At 45.1% G+C, this 16,941-nt stretch overlaps 2 protein-coding genes across 2 annotated transcripts; both read right to left on the reverse strand.

Moving 5' to 3' along the window:
• Positions 1–1,211: 1,211 nt before the first annotated feature.
• LOC117248755 (cytochrome c oxidase subunit 7A2-like, mitochondrial) lies at positions 1,212–10,166 on the reverse strand. Its single transcript, XM_033614004.2, has 3 exons — positions 9,978–10,166; positions 3,035–3,169; positions 1,212–1,538 (listed from the first exon to the last, which is right to left on the reverse strand). Exons 1-3 carry the CDS (start codon positions 10,044–10,046, stop codon positions 1,398–1,400), a joined length of 345 nt encoding a protein of 114 aa, XP_033469895.1. The 5' UTR covers positions 10,047–10,166; the 3' UTR covers positions 1,212–1,397.
• Positions 10,167–10,396: 230 nt separating this feature from the next.
• On the reverse strand, positions 10,397–14,708 carry LOC144458369 (uncharacterized). Its single transcript, XM_078160695.1, has one exon. The coding sequence runs from the start codon at positions 13,397–13,399 to the stop codon at positions 11,756–11,758; it is 1,644 nt and encodes a 547-aa protein (XP_078016821.1). The 5' UTR covers positions 13,400–14,708; the 3' UTR covers positions 10,397–11,755.
• Positions 14,709–16,941: the final 2,233 nt, after the last annotated feature.

The following is a 16,941-nucleotide window of genomic DNA, read 5'->3' on the forward strand; positions in this document are numbered from 1 at the left end:
TCTCATTGTGTCATACGGATTACTGTTAATTTATCATGTTGATCTGTTCTGTATGACATCTATTGCACGTCTGTCCGTCCTGGAAGAGGGATCCCTCCTCAGTTGCTCTTCCTGAGGTTTCTACCGTTGTTTTCCCCCATTAAAGGATTTTTTTGGAGGGAGTTTTTCCTTACCCGCTATGAGGGTCCCAAGGACAGAGGGATGTCATATGCTGTGAAGCCCTGTGAGGCAAACTGTGAATTGTGATATTGGGCTTTATAAATAAAATTGATTGATTGATGTCCAGGTTCAGTCTGAACTTTAACCTGTGACAGGCTCTGTAATGTTCAGCCAATCAGAGACGGCAGAGGTGCAAGGCAAAGGTCAGGTGACCAACGGACGCAGACAGAGTCAGAACGCTGGTTTACTTATTTGGACTGAAGAAAGTTACTCAGCAAAGAAAAACTGTGAGGCTGATAATTCAGAGGAAGTGTCAGACCCTCTGTGTTCCTTCATCATTTCCTGATCAATACAAACATTTAACTGATGGATCAGCCGACGAAAGAAAACAAGATAACGACCTTCACGTGACAAATAAAACTGAGCTGTCAGCCGTCAGTGGCACTTAACGTTCAGAACTTTATAAATATTAAAGGACTGTCACAGCCTGAGGTGTTCCTAATAAACTGAACATTGTTGACTGAGTGTCAGTGTGAACGTGTCTGTAAAACTGTGTGTGATGTGATCTGTTACTGTGACGCCCCCCCCCTCAAGCATACCATCACCGTCTCCATGGCAACAGGGCTGGCAGTATGACAGGTTACATAATGTTTGGAGTGTTTTGAGTCAGAGCTGAGACACTTTTCCTTTTTGTCCTCAGACAGATGAAACATGTTTACTTCAAACAAAACAAACAGACAAACAAACAAACAGAGAAGATGATCTGAGGTCTGCTGCCTAACAGATAATCCTCTTTAATCCCATTAAGACCAGATGATGAGAGGAGGATCAACAAACCAACGACAGATTCACATTAAAGAAACATTCATAGATCTTTTCTGATGTGACGTGCTCTGGTTCCTCTGCAGAACCTGATTGTTCTCTGATTCCTCTGCAGAACCTGAACGTTCTCTGGTTCCTCTGCAGAACAGAGACCCTAACCTGCAGCAGACAGCTGCTGACCTCACCTGTCCGCAGGTACATCAGTGAAAACAGACAGATGGACAGACAGATTCTTTTACAACAAAATAGATTTTATTTTTAAAATTTTCTGTACAAAGTGTTCGTGTTCTGCAGAAACTGTCCGTCAACACTTCGACAAAACCCCCAACTGTCCCTGAACGCCTCGTCATCTGTCTGTCACACTGAAGGTCACACAGAAACCTCTTGTCCAATCACTGCACAGCAGCTCTGCGGCATCAGTCTTTGCTGGGCTGGGCCGCGAAGTAGAGCGCCATCAAGCAGTAGAGCGCCCCGCCCACCGTCAGCCCCATGGTGGACCGGTACAGCAGCCGGTCCATCAGCCCCTTCTTCAGGTGGATCGGCACGCCGTCTGACCTCTGACCACGAGAGAGACAGAGAGACACAGGTTAACCTATGACATCATCACACAGGTCACCTTATGACCTCATCACATGGGTCACCTTATGACATCATCACACAGGTCACATGACACTGAATAACACACCTGACTAGAGCTCAGTCCACAGCTGAACCAGCATTCTAAATATGAAACTACAGGGAACCAAAGAAACTCACTCAAGATACTCTAGAACATCTTCAAGGACACCTAGAACATGTTTGAATACCCCCAGAACATCTTGAAGGAGTTCTAGAAAATCTTCCAGGACATCTAGAACATCTTAAAGTACCCCTAAAACATCTTGAGGGAGTTCTAGAACATCTTTAAGTACCCCTAGAACATCTTGAAGGAGTTCCAGGAAATATTCAAGGACATCTAGAACATCTTAGTACCCCTAGAACATCTTGAAGGAGTTCCAGGAAATCTTCAAGGACATCTAGAACATCTTTGAGTACCCCTAGAACATCTTCAAGGAGTTCTAGACAATCTTCAAGGACATCTATAATATCTTTAGGGGAATTCTAGGACATCTCAAAAAATTTCTAGAACATCTTTGATTACCCCAAAACATCTTCAGGGAATTCTAGAATATACTAAAAGAACAAAAAAACATCTTCAAGAAACAATGGAACATCTTTAAGGACCCGTTTTTCCTGCACAGAGCAATTTTCGTCACTCTTCACCAGTGTCAGAATGACGAGAACCGAAAATATATACAGTTCAGATCCCGTCTGAATGTTTTTTTATAGTGACTGATCAGATAAAGCAGAATGTAAAGATCCAGTGGTCGGTTCTCTTCTCATCCACAGCCGTTATATTTCACGCATGGCGCTGGATGAGTCAGCTGAGCAGCGTTGTTTTGATGGGGCCTGCACGTTCCGCTGTGAAGTTGGCATCAGTAAACCGTCTCATTAAATAAACACTGAATAACTGAACCGTGGAACATTACATTCTGCCTCCTGTTCCTCTCGTCTGAACCAGAATAACAGAGTTCTACAGGAATTATGCTTATTCTGAGGTCAGCGTTGCTCTGGTTCCCTCGTCACAAAGGACCAATCAGATTGTTCCGTTGGATTTTTGATTTTTTACAGAAAATCAACAAACGTTTCTGATTCTTCAGGTTCAGCCAGATCATCTTCACTAATGACGGTCACATGACTGAACATCACGACAGCGAGGCTTTAAAGTCGTGCTCTGATGACATTCTGATGACATTCTGTCGTCTCAAATGTTAGAAAGGTTCAAAGGTCACTGATGGAGAATAGAAGGTCAGAGTCTCTTCAACTCGTGTTAACACAGACCTCATTTCAGACAGGAAGTGCTAACATGCTAACTCGCTAACATGCTAACTCATTCCTGCAGAAATCAGGTGAGAACTCATCTATGTTCTGATCCCCCTTCACAGGTGACATCACCCTGAAGGTGTACTGCAGCTTCCTGTCACCTGAGAGCTGCTGATGACATCACAGTTACCTGGAAGAGTTTCTGCAGGTCAGGGACTTTGTTGGCTCCCAGGTACTCCACCTGACTTCCTGTTTCAGATGCCAGTTTGGTCGGAGAGGCAAAGATGACTGGAGGACTGACAGATGGGACACCTGGACGCAGACCCTGAGGGGACGGACAGAGACATCATGGTGTTAATTGTGTTTGCTCGGGTTCGGCCCACTTGACATGCTGCTGGGGCCTATTCAAGTGCTGGAATTTCTTATTTACATGACAACGCCTAAACGCAACACAGGCTCCACTCCATTAGCGCCGTGCTCGGTTATAATTGTCTCAGACTTGGGTCGACTTCGGTCAGGGAGCCCGAGCCATGCTCTAGTGTGTTCACGTGTGTGTGTGTGTGGGTTTTATAAATAAAATTGATTGATTCATTGATTGATTATCATAATAATAATAATAATACATTTTATTTGTTAGGGCGCCTTTCAAGCCACTCAAGGTCGATTTATAGCAAAGATAAAAAAGCATACATCAAACAAGAAACACAGCATACAAAACATCATACAAATACATTAAAATAGAGGGGAAGACAGTAAGACAGCCTAAGAACATAGTGCATTTGATCAGGTGGAACGGGCAAGTCTGAACAGATGAGTTTTGAGTTTGGATTTGAACAGATTGACAGATGTGATATTGCGGAGGTCAGGGGGGAGTGAATTCCAGGGCTGGGGAGCAGAGTGGCTGAATGCTGTGCTCCCCATGGTAGCCAGGTGGGCGGGGGGAACGGAGAGGTGGATGGAGGAAGAGGATCTGAGTGTGCGAGCAGGTGTGGCAATGTGGAGGAGGTCAGACAGGTATGGAGGGGCGAGGTTGTGAATGGCCTTGAAGGTGAGCAGTAAAATCTTGTATTGGATACGGTGTGTGATGGGGAGCCAGTGGAGCTGCTGCAGGACGGGTGTGATGTGGTGAGTGGATGGGGTCCTTGTGATGATACGAGCTGCTGAATTCTATAGCAGTTGTAGTTTATGGAGAGTTTTTTGTGGAAGACCGAACAGGAGGGAGTTGCAGTAGTCAAGCCAGGAGGTGACGAGACTGTGGACCAGAATAGCAGCTGTGTGAGGTGTGAGAGAGGGGTGGAGGCGGTTGATGTTGCGGAGATGGAAGTAAGCTGACCGGGTTATGTGGTTGATATGAGAAGTGTAGGAAAGTGTGCTGTCGAGGATGACACCCAGACTCTTGACCTGTGGGGAAGGAGAAATGGAAGAGTTGTCAATAGATAATGTGAAACTGGGGGATTTGGATAGAGTGGTTTTAGTGCCAATGAGTATAATTTCTGTTTTGTCGCTGTTTAATTTGAGGATTTTATTTCAAGGAGGCAGTCAGTGAGGGAGGAAGGTGGGAGGGTGGAGTCGGGTTTGGTGGAAATATGGAGCTGGGTGTCATCAGCATAGCAGTGAAAGTGGATGTGATGTTTCCGGAAGATGTAGCCAAGGGGGAGTAAGTAAATGATGAATAGCAGGAGCCCCAGGACAGAGCCCTGGGGCACACCTGCGGTGACTGGGAGTGGTTGTGATGTAAATGATTTGAGTTGGATGAACTGAGAGCGGCCGGAGAGGTAGGATTTGAACCAGTTGAGGGTGTGTGTGTGATGCCAATAGGGAGGAGTCCGTCCAGGAGGGTGGTGTGTGAGATGGTGCTGAAGGCCGCACTCAGGTCAACAAGGATGAGGATGTATAGGAGACCGGAATCGGCTGCCAGGAGGAGATCGTTGGTGATTTTGAGTAGTGCCGTTTCAATACTGTGGAGTGGGCGGAAACCTGACTGGAATTGATCAAAAAGATTATTGCGGGAAAGGTAGGAATGGAGCTGAGAGGCAACAGTTTTTTCAAGTATCTTTGAGAGAAATGGAAGATTGGAGATGGGACGGAAGTTATTGTGGTTATTGGGATCTGCGCCAGGTTTCTTGAGTATTGGGGTGACAGCAGCTGTTTTGAGGGGTGAGGGAACAATTCAAGTGGTGAGAGAAGAATGGATTATGTGCGTGATGAGAGGGGCCATAGAGGCAACGGTGGCTTTAACAAGAACAGCTGAAAGGGGATCTAACTGGCAGGTTGATGATTTGGATTTTTTGATAAGACCAGTGGTTTCGAAAACGGAAGGTAGAGCAAATGCTGAGAGTGACTGGGAAGGGGACACAGGAAGATGAATTGTGAGAGGAGCTGGGAGCATGTTGCTGATGGATGTTATGAATTTTAGCAGTAAAAAAGGATAGAAGGGTATTACAAAAGGCAGTAGAGTACATCTGTGGAGGAAGTGAGACCGGAGGTTGAGTAATGTTGCTGAGAAGTTAAAACAGGGCCCTTGAGTTACCGTCCTTTGAGTTGATGAAACCGGAGTAATAGGAGGATTTAGCCTGTGAGATGCAGTCCTTATAGTGGAGAATGTGGTTGTGATATATTTCCTTGTGCACAGTGAGACCAGTCTTATTGTAGAGGCGTTCCAGTCGGCGTCCTTTGGATTTAAGTTGTCTGACAGCGGGAGCGAACCACGGTGAGGAGCGGGTATAAGTGACAGATCTGGTTTTGAGTGGGACAACATTGTCCAGGAGATTATGAAGACTATTGTTGTAATGGAGTAGCAGTTCATCAGGGGGTGGAAAAGCTGTCTGTGTTGGGGAGGGAGTTAATGCCAGAGGAAAGAATGTCCAAATTAATGTCCTTAACGGAAAGAAATAGTGCGTGGGATATTGATTTTGGAAAGTGCAAGGTTGGCGTTGAAGGAAACTAACGTGATCAGAAAAGGGGAGGGGAATTGCCTTACAGTCGACAGGAGAGAGACCAGAGCAGCATATTAAATCGAGAGTATGTCCTTTTGAGTGTGTTGGGAAATTGATGAGTTCCTGGAGTCCAAAACTGTCAATGCAAGATGTAAAATTTCTGGTGAGAGCATTGCTGATATTGTCCATGTGGATATTAAAGTCACCCAGGAGTAATATGTTTGGAGAGAGTGTGGAAAGATGTGTCAGGAATTGAGCAAAGTCATTTAAAAACTCCTTATTTGGTTTAGGGGGACGGTACACGGTGGCAACGATGGTGGGGATAGGGCCAGATAACTGTGAGGTGATGGATTCAAATGTGTGGTAGGCATGGGTAGAAACCAGCAGGACTTTCCACTTCTCACAGTAGAACATCGTGAGACCTCCTCCCCTGCCAGAGTCACGCGGTAGACAGCTATAAATAAATCCGGGGGGAGTGGATTCATTAAGTGGAGTAAAATCATTAGGCAGTTGCCACGTGTCTGTTAAACAGAGAAAATCAAGCTTATGGTCCGTATTAAGATCCTGTATGAGCTGACCCTTGCTGCAGCAGAGGGGTGTACTGACAGCAGGGGCCTGTAGGGGGAGTAAACGGAGACAGTGGTGCACTGAGAAGGCACAGTAGAAGAAGAGGGAGGGAGCTGTGTGTGTGAGTTGGTGAGGTGAGTAAACAGTCAGTCACGTGGGTATGACTGGACAGCGTGCTGCAGGTTGGCTTTTAACATGTAGCTGCCGAGTCTGTTTGGATGGATACCGTCGGGTTTTAACAAGGATTGGTGATTCCAGAAGTTGAAATTATCTATGAAGCCTACACTGAGTGCCCTGCAGACAGACTGGAGACAGATGTGGAGCTGGAGGACTCTGCTGAACTTTTCTATCCCATGATAATGATCATTATCATTATTACTATTATTATTATTATACTATTATTATCACTATCGTTATTATTATCACTATCATTATTATTATTATCACTATTATTATTATAATCATCATTATCATCATCATCACCATTATTATATAATCATTATCATTTTTATTATTATTATTATTATCATCATAATTATTATATCATCATCATCATCATCATTATTATTATATAATTATTATCATTATTACATTATCATTATTATTATCATGATTTTTAGTCAGAATTAAGAGAATGAAAACAGAAGAGTGTTGGTTGAGCAAATGTTTAATTAATATATTTAAAAGTATTTTATTAATGAAGTTTGTGTAAAAAGTTTCCTCTTAGAAAATAACTCAGATAATAAAGACGAGAATTGTATTTGTATTATTATTTGTCCACTGGTTATGTTTAATTTTTTAATATCATAGATTATTAAATGAATGAATGATACCATCACAGTAAACATTAAAACCAAAACTTCACTGCAGCCTGAGGTCCATTTACTATCTCAACACAAACAGACTTTAGACATGAATATAAATATTACCCATAATTCATCACTGTATATGTGACAGATCTGTCACAGAGAGTCACACATGAATCTTTTTTGTATTTATAGATTTTATACCTTATATAAAAACCAGCAGGTCATGTAGTTTAAAATAGAAACTGACTGCAGCCTGCAGTAAAACGCTACACTCTCACATTAATATTATTAGTTTATTTTTATCATGTATCTACGTCTGAATCACCTGTCGGGCCCAGCCCTCTCTGGGGGCCCCTCCCACACCAGGGGCCCCGGTATTTTCAGTCTGTCTGTATTTACGTCCCTGCTACAACAGGGGACACACGATGACAGCAGCACATCACCTGTATCAACTGATCCATCAGAATCAGACAACATGATTTTTATTATCAAATACAGTGACTGAACATTATTATATTATTATATTATAAATATTATTATATCAGCGTGACCTCACTCTGACACCACGTGACTCATTAACAATAATAAAGGTCTCTGATTATAAAAACTTTGTTTCTGTCACAGCTCAAATTTTATATTTTCATCTTCATTAAATTCAGAGTTGAAACTTCAGGACGACTGACGGTTTTTACTTCCTGTTGCCCTGAACGTCAGCCATGACTCGGCTCGACTTGACTGGTCAGAGTTCAGTAGCGTGAACTCATCTGCGTGTGTGTGTGTGTGTGTGTGTGTGCCAGCGTTCAGAGGAGTATTCCAGAAGGCGGGCTTAGTGAAAACTCTGAGTGTGTTAACCCTGAGATGAGGGAAACTCTGGGTTTTCAGCTCCAGACAGAGAGATAAGTCAAACTCTGAGTCAATCACCATGGCAGCTGACTCTGTGAACCTAACCTGCTCGCTGGCAGGTTTTCTATAAGAAACCCTGAGTTCACCCTGTCTCCTCCCTACTGCTGAGCCTGAAGCAAGCTGGCAGACACACATGGGCTGTTCGTATGTAGGCAGAATTAACTCACAATGCTTTACGCTGGGAGAGGATCTTCAGATCTTCTTCTTCGGCCACACATATCAAATCTGACACACCACAGATGTGCGCTCTCATCAGAGCAAATGTTTTTTGCCAATGGTAGCTTTTTATATGATATTGGTGGCCTACAGTACATAATGACATAGCCACTGAATGACAGGTTATTGAAGCTACTTTGTTTAATAAATCAAATATGAATCAAACTAAAGGAAGGTACAGTCATGGCCAAGTCAAATATGTCTTACCTGTTTGAATGATGTTTTTATCTTTCATTTTTCATTTCATTTTAAGCTGCTACCACTTTCTCACCTGTAATCTACGATTTTAATTAAGTGTGGTTAAATGTAAATTAATGGCAGGGCTCTCAGGTTTTGATCTCAGTTCAGAGTGAGATTATTGCTGGGTTGTGAAAGGGGGGGGTTCTTGGTTATGATAGTTTTTAAAGGATTCAAATTTCAAGTAAGTCATCAACCATCTATATGTGCTTAAAATAGCTGCTGAAATGAGCAAGGATTCTTTTTAAAAAAAAATTTGGGGGGGTATTTTGCCTTAAACTGACAGGACAGCTAAGCGTGAAAGGGGAGAGAGACAGAGGGAGTGACATGCAGCAAGGTGCCACAGGCCGGAGTCAAACCTGGGCCGCTGCGGCAAAAGCCATATGGCACGCCTGCTCTATCCACTGAGCCACCAACATCCCATCAAAGCTGATCCTGCTTGCTAAATTTCCCATGATGCCTCTCTCTCCTTGGCAGCTTTAGTGCTGTTACTTTGTTATGAAATATATGCTCATATTCACTGTAGGCATTCATGAGCACCTCCAATTCCACAGTGTAAAATAAGTTGATCACTTTTTCTCTCCAGTTGCCATGGTGACTCGAGGTATCGGGGCTCCACTGATGATGGGTTTTTATTGTGGTTGTGCACGTGCTTAACTCAAGGTGTACCTACTCAGAGTTGACTGAACAAATTCATATCAGCTGTTCTGGAACCAGATACTCAGAGTTTCCCAGCTCAGAGTAAGTCAAGTCAGAGTTTGTTGAGCCTCCAACCTGGAATAGCCCTCAGGTCGTCAGTTGGAAACTCATCCTGACGATCAATAAACACAGTCGACTGACAGTTTGGCGCCTCAGGCAAAGCTTCAGGTCAGAGTAAACGTTTGAGTGAAGAACAAACACAACGTCTGACTGGTCTGACTCAAACAGGTACTCACTAATCAGAAGAATCATTGATAGATGTTCTGTTGTAGAGTTATTGATTATCGGTCTGTGTGAACTGATCTCAGTAAAATAAACATTTGATCTGTTTGTTTACTCTCAGTGTTTACACAGTTTGTTTACTCTGAGTAAACATTTTAAAACAAACAACAACATTTTCACAAACTGTCAGAAAAAATAAAAATGATCATTTACAGATAATCACTAAGCGCATTGGTCCTCATCAGACAGAGACATGTTCTCTGTTTTTAGACTCATTGTCAAGGTTTTGATCAGCTTTAAATTATCGATTACTTACATGAGACGATGATCAGCTGATTGATCAGTAACAATAATGATTTCAGACCTGACTTCACCAAAAAATGAATTACCTCAGCTGACAGAGGTGATCGATCACTGATCATCAATAACACAGACAGCTGACAGAGGTGATAGATCACTGATCTCACTTATTGATTAACCGCAGGTTGTGTCTGTTAGCATTAGCATCAGGTGCTAACAAGGTCACGCGCAGTTCCGGACTCACCTGCGGGCTGTAGGCGGCGGCGGGAGCTCCGGTAAGGCGCTGCGTCACTCCGTTCAGTTTGTAGTACATGTCTGACTGCGGTCACACACCTGGACTCACCTGAGCACGAGACGGTCTGACCTGTTCACACCGGAGACACGAACTCACCTGCTGCTGCGCTGCTGACGGCACTGTACTGCGTGGTGACGTCAGAGAGGCACAGAAGGACCCGACGCAGAAGGAAGTACGTCATCTGCCTGATCGAAAAAAAGAAACCATACACCTTATCGATACACAGAGTGATCGATCATTTCATGTGTTCATACTGGTGTTATTGATCATTTCATGTGTTCATTTCAGAGTTATTGATCATTCTATGTGTTCATATCAGAGTTATTGAGAATTTAATGTGTTCATATTGCAGTTATTGATCATTTAATAAGATAAGATACACCTTTATTGATCCCATAATTGAGAAATTCCAGTGATACAGCAGTCAAGGAGAAAGAGTCAGATTAAAGATTTCAAAAATTCAAAAATGAATGTGTTCATATTGAAGTTATTGATCATTTAATGTGTTCATACTGGTGTTATTGATCATTTTATGCATTCATATTCGTGTTTTTGATTATTTAATGTGTTCATATTGCTTTTATTGATCATTTAAAGTGATCATATTGGAGTATTGATAATTTCATGTGTTCATACTGGTGCTATTGATCATTTTATGTGTTCATATTGGTGTCATTGATCATTCCATGTGTTCATAGCTGTGTGTGTGTGTGTGTGTGTGTGTGTCTGTGTCTGTGAATTAATGCATGAATGAATGAATGTATGAATGGTGTGACCGGTTAAAGGCTCAGATCAGATTTTTTTTTTCCATCTCTGCCTCACAAACAGGAAGGAAGTATTTTTTTTTGTGGTTGAAAACAAAAGAATGAACACTTGAACCAAACAACTGGATACAAAAACAGTTCAGGCGTCGATCAATAATAAAAAGTACGAGTCGTCTGATCGATACTCGTCAGGTTAAAGGGTCTGTGGAGCTTTGGTTTGAGCTCTGCAGTGTTTCACACCATAGAAAAAGAAAAAGTGTCATCAGTGAGATAATTTACACTTCAAATGTCTCCAACACTTCCAGTTCCTGTCTCAGAGTCTGCTGTTGCCATGGAAACTGTGGACAGTGTCCAGCCTGTCCCAGCAGACCCAGTAACATCACAGCCTGCTGGTTTAACCCCTGACAGTCCAGTTCATGTCAGACGCTGGTCCTGAAGGGGGCGCTACAGGAAACAGCAACATGTGAGGAACAGGAAGTCGATCAGCTGATGTCCAAAGGGAAGCGTCCTGAAGGAGACGAGGCGTTGACGTGTTCACAGAGAACATCTGACAACCACTTGTCTGTTTCACAGATCAGTTCTTTAAAGGAACCGTGATGTTCCCGCAGAACTCAAAGTTAAATAAATAAATAATCATAACATTAAATAAGTAATAATATCACATGAATAATAATTAAACAATTAATAATTACATAAACAATAATCAAAGGAGTAATAAGTCATAATTTAATAATTAAAGGAAAGTTCGATTGAAGATTTGAATCTTAAAATGAACTGAATCTTTTTTCTGAGAAGAAAACAAAGACTGTCTGTGTGTGTATGTGTGTGTGTGTTATGACACACACACACACACACACATATATATATATATATATATATATATGTGTGTGTATGTGTGTGTGTGTGTACAGAGTCGTGCAGAAGTTTGGGCCGCGCTGGTCACAGTGTCGTTTACTGTGAGTCTCACATGAGCTGATCTCCAGCAAACATGAAGTTAAACATGTTAAACATGTGTCTGAAGATTTTAATCAAGATATTAATTACAGCTGAGCAGTGAGACAGCTGAGCAGTGAGACAGCTAAGCAGTGGGACAGCTGAGCAGTGAGACCTCTGAGCTGTGAGACCTCTGAGCAGTGAGACAGCTGAGCAGGGAGACCTCTGAGCTGTGAGACAGCTGAGCAGTGAGACCTCTGAGCAGTGAGACAGCTGAACAGTGAGACCTCTGAGCAGTGAGACAGCTGAGGTGTGAGACAGCTGAGCAGTGAGACCTCTGAGCTGTGAGACAGCTGAGCTGTGAGACCTCTGAGGTGTGAGACAGCTGAGCAGTGAGACCTCTGAGCTGTGAGACAGCTGAGCTGTGAGACCTCTGAGCTGTGAGACAGCTGAGCAGTGAGACAGCTGAGCAGTGAGACCTCTAAGCGGTGAGACCTCTGAGCTGTGAGACAGCTGAGCTGTGAGACCTCTGAGCTGCGAGACAGCTGAGCTGTGAGACCTCTGAGCTGTGAGACAGCTGAGCTGTGAGATAGCTGAGCTGTGAGACCTCTGAGCAGTGAGAACTCTGAGCAGTGAGACAGCTGAGCAGTGACCACCTCTGAGCAGCGAGACAGCTGAGCAGTGAGACAGCTGAGCAGTGAGATCTCTAAGCAGTGAGACCTCTGAGCTGTGAGACAGCTGAGCTGTGAGACCTCTGAGCAGTGAGACAGCTGAGCAGTGAGACCTCTGAGCTGTGAGACAGCTGAGCAGTGAGACCTCTGAGCTGTGAGACAGCTGAGCAGTGAGACAGCTGAGCAGTGAGACCTCTGAGCTGTGAGACAGCTGAGCTGTGAGACCTCTGAGCAGTGAGAACTCTGAGTAGTGAGACAGCTGAGCAGTGAGACAGCTGAGCAGTGAGACCTCTGAGCTGCGAGACAGCTGAGCAGTGAGACAGCTGAGCAGTGAGACCTCTAAGCGGTGAGACCTCTGAGCTGTGAGACAGCTGAGCTGTGAGACCTCTGAGCAGTGAGACAGCTGAGCAGTGAGACCTCTGAGCTGTGAGACAGCTGAGCAGTGAGACCTCTGAGCTGTGAGACAGCTGAGCAGTGAGACCTCTGAGCTGTGAGACAGCTGAGCAGTGAGACCTCTGAGCAGTGAGACCTCTAAGCGGTGAGACCTCTGAGCTGTGAGACAGCTGAGCAGTGAGACCTCTGAGCAGTGAGACAGCTGAGCTGTGAGACCTCTGAGCTGTGAGACAGCTGAGCAGTGAGACCTCTGAGCAGTGAGACCTCTGAGCTGTGAGACCTCTGAGCAGTGAGACAGCTGAGCAGTGAGACCTCTGAGCAGTGAGACAGCTGAGCAGTGAGACAGCTGAGCTGTGAGACCTCTGAGCTGTGAGACCTCTGAGCAGTGAGACAGCTGAGCAGTGAGACCTCTGAGCAGTGAGACCTCTGAGCAGTGAGACAGCTGAGCAGTGAGACCTCTGAGCTGTGAGACAGCTGAGCAGTGAGACCTCTGAGCAGTGACACAGCTGAGCAGTGACACAGCTGAGCAGTGACACAGTTGTCCCCAGTGTCTCTTGTTGACAGTGACGGTGAGGACTCCTGACAGCTTGTCCCAACACTCAGCAGCCATGGGCTCCTCTAAACAGCCGCAGCACTCTGAACACTCAAAGACCTGATGAAGACTAGAGGAAGATAAACAGCCACAGCACTCTGAACACTCAGAGACCTGATGAAGACTAGAGGAAGATAAACAGCTGCAGCACTCTGAACACTCAGAGACCTGATGAAGACTAGAGGAAGATAAACATCTGCCTGCACTCTGAACACTCAGAGACCTGATGAAGACTAGAGGAAGATAAACAGCTGCAGCACTCTAAACACTCAGAGACCTGATGAAGACTAGAGGAAGATAAACAGCCGCAGCACTCTGAACACTCAGAGACCTGATGAAGACTAGAGGAAGATAAACAGCTGCAGCACTCTGAACACTCAGAGACCTGATGAAGACTAGAGGAAGATAAACAGCTGCAGCACTCTGAACACTCAGAGACCTGATGAAGACTAGAGGAAGATAAACAGCCGCAGCACTCTGAACACTCAGAGACCTGATGAAGACTAGAGGAAGATAAACAGCCACAGCACTCTGAACACTCAGAGACCTGATGAAGACTAGAGCAAGATAAACAGCCACAGCACTGTGAACACTCAGAAACCTGATGAAGACTAGAGGAAGATAAATATCTGCCTGCACTCTGAACACTCAGAGACCTGATGAAGACTAGAGGAAGATAAACATCTGCCTGCACTCTGAACACTCAGAGACCTGATGAAGACTAGAGCAAGATAAACAGCCACAGCACTGTGAACACTCAGAGACCTGATGAAGACTAGAGGAAGATAAACAGGTGCCTGCACTCTGAACACTCAAAGACCTGATGAAGACTAGAGGAAGATAGCAAAGTGTTTTCAGGTCACTTGGTCATGTCACTAAGAAATGGACATTAACAGGAAGTGTGGAGGTCAAGCTGAAAACTGTGAGAGAGGAAGAGTGGTGGTGCACTGTTGTACTAAGCAGACACACCTGGACAGGTATGACCTTCATAGAAGAGTCATCACAAGAAAACCTGTCCTGTGTCCTCACCACTACATTCACACTCACAGGTTTGTGAAGGGACATCAAGACAAGACTGATGCTTTATGGAAACACGTCCTGTGGACACTTTCTGGACACAATGAGCAAAGGGACACCTGTCCACCTGTTACAGATGGGGGTGGACGGATGAGACAGAGGGACACCCGTCCACCTGTTAGAGATGGGGGTGGACGGATGAGACAAAGGGACACCTGTCCACCTGCTACAGACGAGGATGGACGGATGAGACAAAGGGACACCCGTCCACCTGCTACAGATAGGGGTGGACGGATGAGACAGAGGGTCACCTGTCCACCTGCTACAGATAGGGGTGGACGGATGAGACAGAGGGACACCTGTCCACCTGTTAGAGATGGGGGTGGACGGATGAGACAGAGGGACACCCGTCCACCTGCTACAGATAGGGGTGGACAGATGAGACAGAGGGACACCCGTCCACCTGTTAGAGATGGGGGTGGACGGATGAGACAAAGGGACACCTGTCCACCTGTTAGAGATGGGATAGACGGATGAGACAAAGGGACACCTGTCCATCTGTTACAGATGGGGGTGGACGGATGAGACAAAGGGACATCTGTCCACCTGTTAGAGATGGGGTGGACGGATGAGACAAAGGGACACCTGTCCATCTGTTACAGACGAGGTGGACGGATGAGACAGAGGGACACCTGTCCACTTGCTACAGATGGGGGTGGACGGATGAGAGGAAGGGACACCTGTCCACCTGTTACAGACGGGGTGGACGGATGAGACAGAGGGACACCTGTCCACTTGCTACAGACGGGGGTGGACGGATGAGACGAAGGGACACCTGTCCACCTGTTACAGATGGGGTGGGCGGATGAGACAAAGGGACACCTGTCCACCTGTTACAGATGGGGGTGGACGGATGACACAGAGGGACACCTGTCCACCTGTTACAGATGGGGGTGGACGGATGAGACAAAGGGACACCTGTCCATCTGTTACAGACGAGGGTGGATGGATGAGACGAAGGGACACCTGTCCACCTGTTACAGACGGGGTGGACGGATGACACAGAGGGACACCTGTCCACCTGTTAGAGATGGGGGTGGACGGATGAGACAAAGGGACACCTGTCCACTTGCTACAGATGGGGGTGGACGGATGAGACGAAGGGACACCTGTCCACCTGTTACAGACGGGGTGGACGGATGACACAGAGGGACACCTGTCCACCTGTTAGAGATGGGGGTGGACGGATGAGACAAAGGGACACCTGTCCACTTGCTACAGATGGGGGTGGACGGATGAGACGAAGGAACACCTGTCCACCTGTTACAGATGGGGTGGACGGATGAGACAAAGGGACACCTGTCCACCTGTTACAGATGGGGGTGGACGGATGAGACAGAGGGACACCTGTCCACCTGTTACAGATGGGGGTGGACGGATGAGACAAAGGGACACCTGTCCACCTGTTACAGACGGGGTGGACGGATGAGAAATCCACAATGGACGCCCTGAAGAGGAGCCAGCTGAAGGTTAGGCCACGCCCCTCACAGTCCCCCGACCTAAACATCATTTAACATGTGTGGATAGAGCTCAAAGAGCAGAGCATGAAGAAATCCTCCAAACAAGAACTGAGAGACTCTGAAGAAGAAGAAGAAGAAGAAGAAGAAGGGGGCGCTACTGAGCACTGACCCTGCAGGGGGCCCAAACTTTGGCTTCAGGACCTTTTTTTTGTTATTTTGAAACTGTAAAAGATGAAATTAAAAGTTTAATCTTTATTAAAATATTAAAGAAATGTTTCATCTTTAACTTCATGACTTTTATAGATCAGTTCTTCTACTCACAGTAAACAAAAGTTTGACCAGGGGAGCCCAAACTTCTACATGACTCTGTAGGTTTGTGTCCTCCTCATATCTCGAGAAGCATTCATCAGATCTACTTCACACTCAGCAGGTGTATTTCTGGGGACCCAAACAGAACAGTCCCTACAGCATTCAACAACAGATGATCAAAGACGGACCGGAGATATTATATTGTGGTAAACTCAAATATTTTAAGCGTCAGTGACATAACTTCTGCAATTAAAGATTTTGTTCTTGGACTGAAGGAAGTGCAGAACTCTACAGAGTCAAACATGAGGTCACAGCGAGCCATCGGCGGATCACTGACTGCAGGTCGTGTTGGATATACTTATGTTACAGCCGAACTCTTCTTCACTTTCCCGGAGTCAACGGGACAGGGTCTTACAGGATCAGAGACACTGCTGATTGCTGCAGCAACTCAAAGTGTGAACATTCTCCATACTAACCTTTAAAACTAACGTTACCGTCGGTAAAATACCTCTGCTAACAAAACCCATCCTCAACTTTATAAACACAGTGGTTCAAGAAAGTAACTAATTAAAACTTCCACTGACTGTATTTATTTTATTCTGACTGTAAGTAGCTGCGACTCATGTGAGTGATGTGACTATGTCACGGCAGGTGACAAGTGTGTTCCTCAGGACCTAAAGAAGAGAACAGTTAACTATGAAGTTGTTTGTATGA

This window comes from Epinephelus lanceolatus, chromosome 17 (genome assembly GCF_041903045.1).
Source record: "Epinephelus lanceolatus isolate andai-2023 chromosome 17, ASM4190304v1, whole genome shotgun sequence".
Lineage (NCBI taxonomy): Eukaryota > Metazoa > Chordata > Actinopteri > Perciformes > Serranidae > Epinephelus > Epinephelus lanceolatus.

Coding starts and splice junctions, on each gene's coding strand:
- LOC117248755 (XM_033614004.2), bottom strand. CDS start 10,046: ATGTACTACAAACTGAACGGAGTGACGCAGCGCCTTACCGGAGCTCCC. Junction 3,170..9,977: donor CCGCCGCCTACAGCCCGCAG/GTGAGTCCGGAA, acceptor CCGTCCCCTCAG/GGTCTGCGTCCAGGTGTCCC. Junction 1,539..3,034: donor ACCTGCAGAAACTCTTCCAG/GTAACTGTGATG, acceptor TCTCGTGGTCAG/AGGTCAGACGGCGTGCCGAT.
- LOC144458369 (XM_078160695.1), bottom strand. CDS start 13,399: ATGGCTGCTGAGTGTTGGGACAAGCTGTCAGGAGTCCTCACCGTCACT.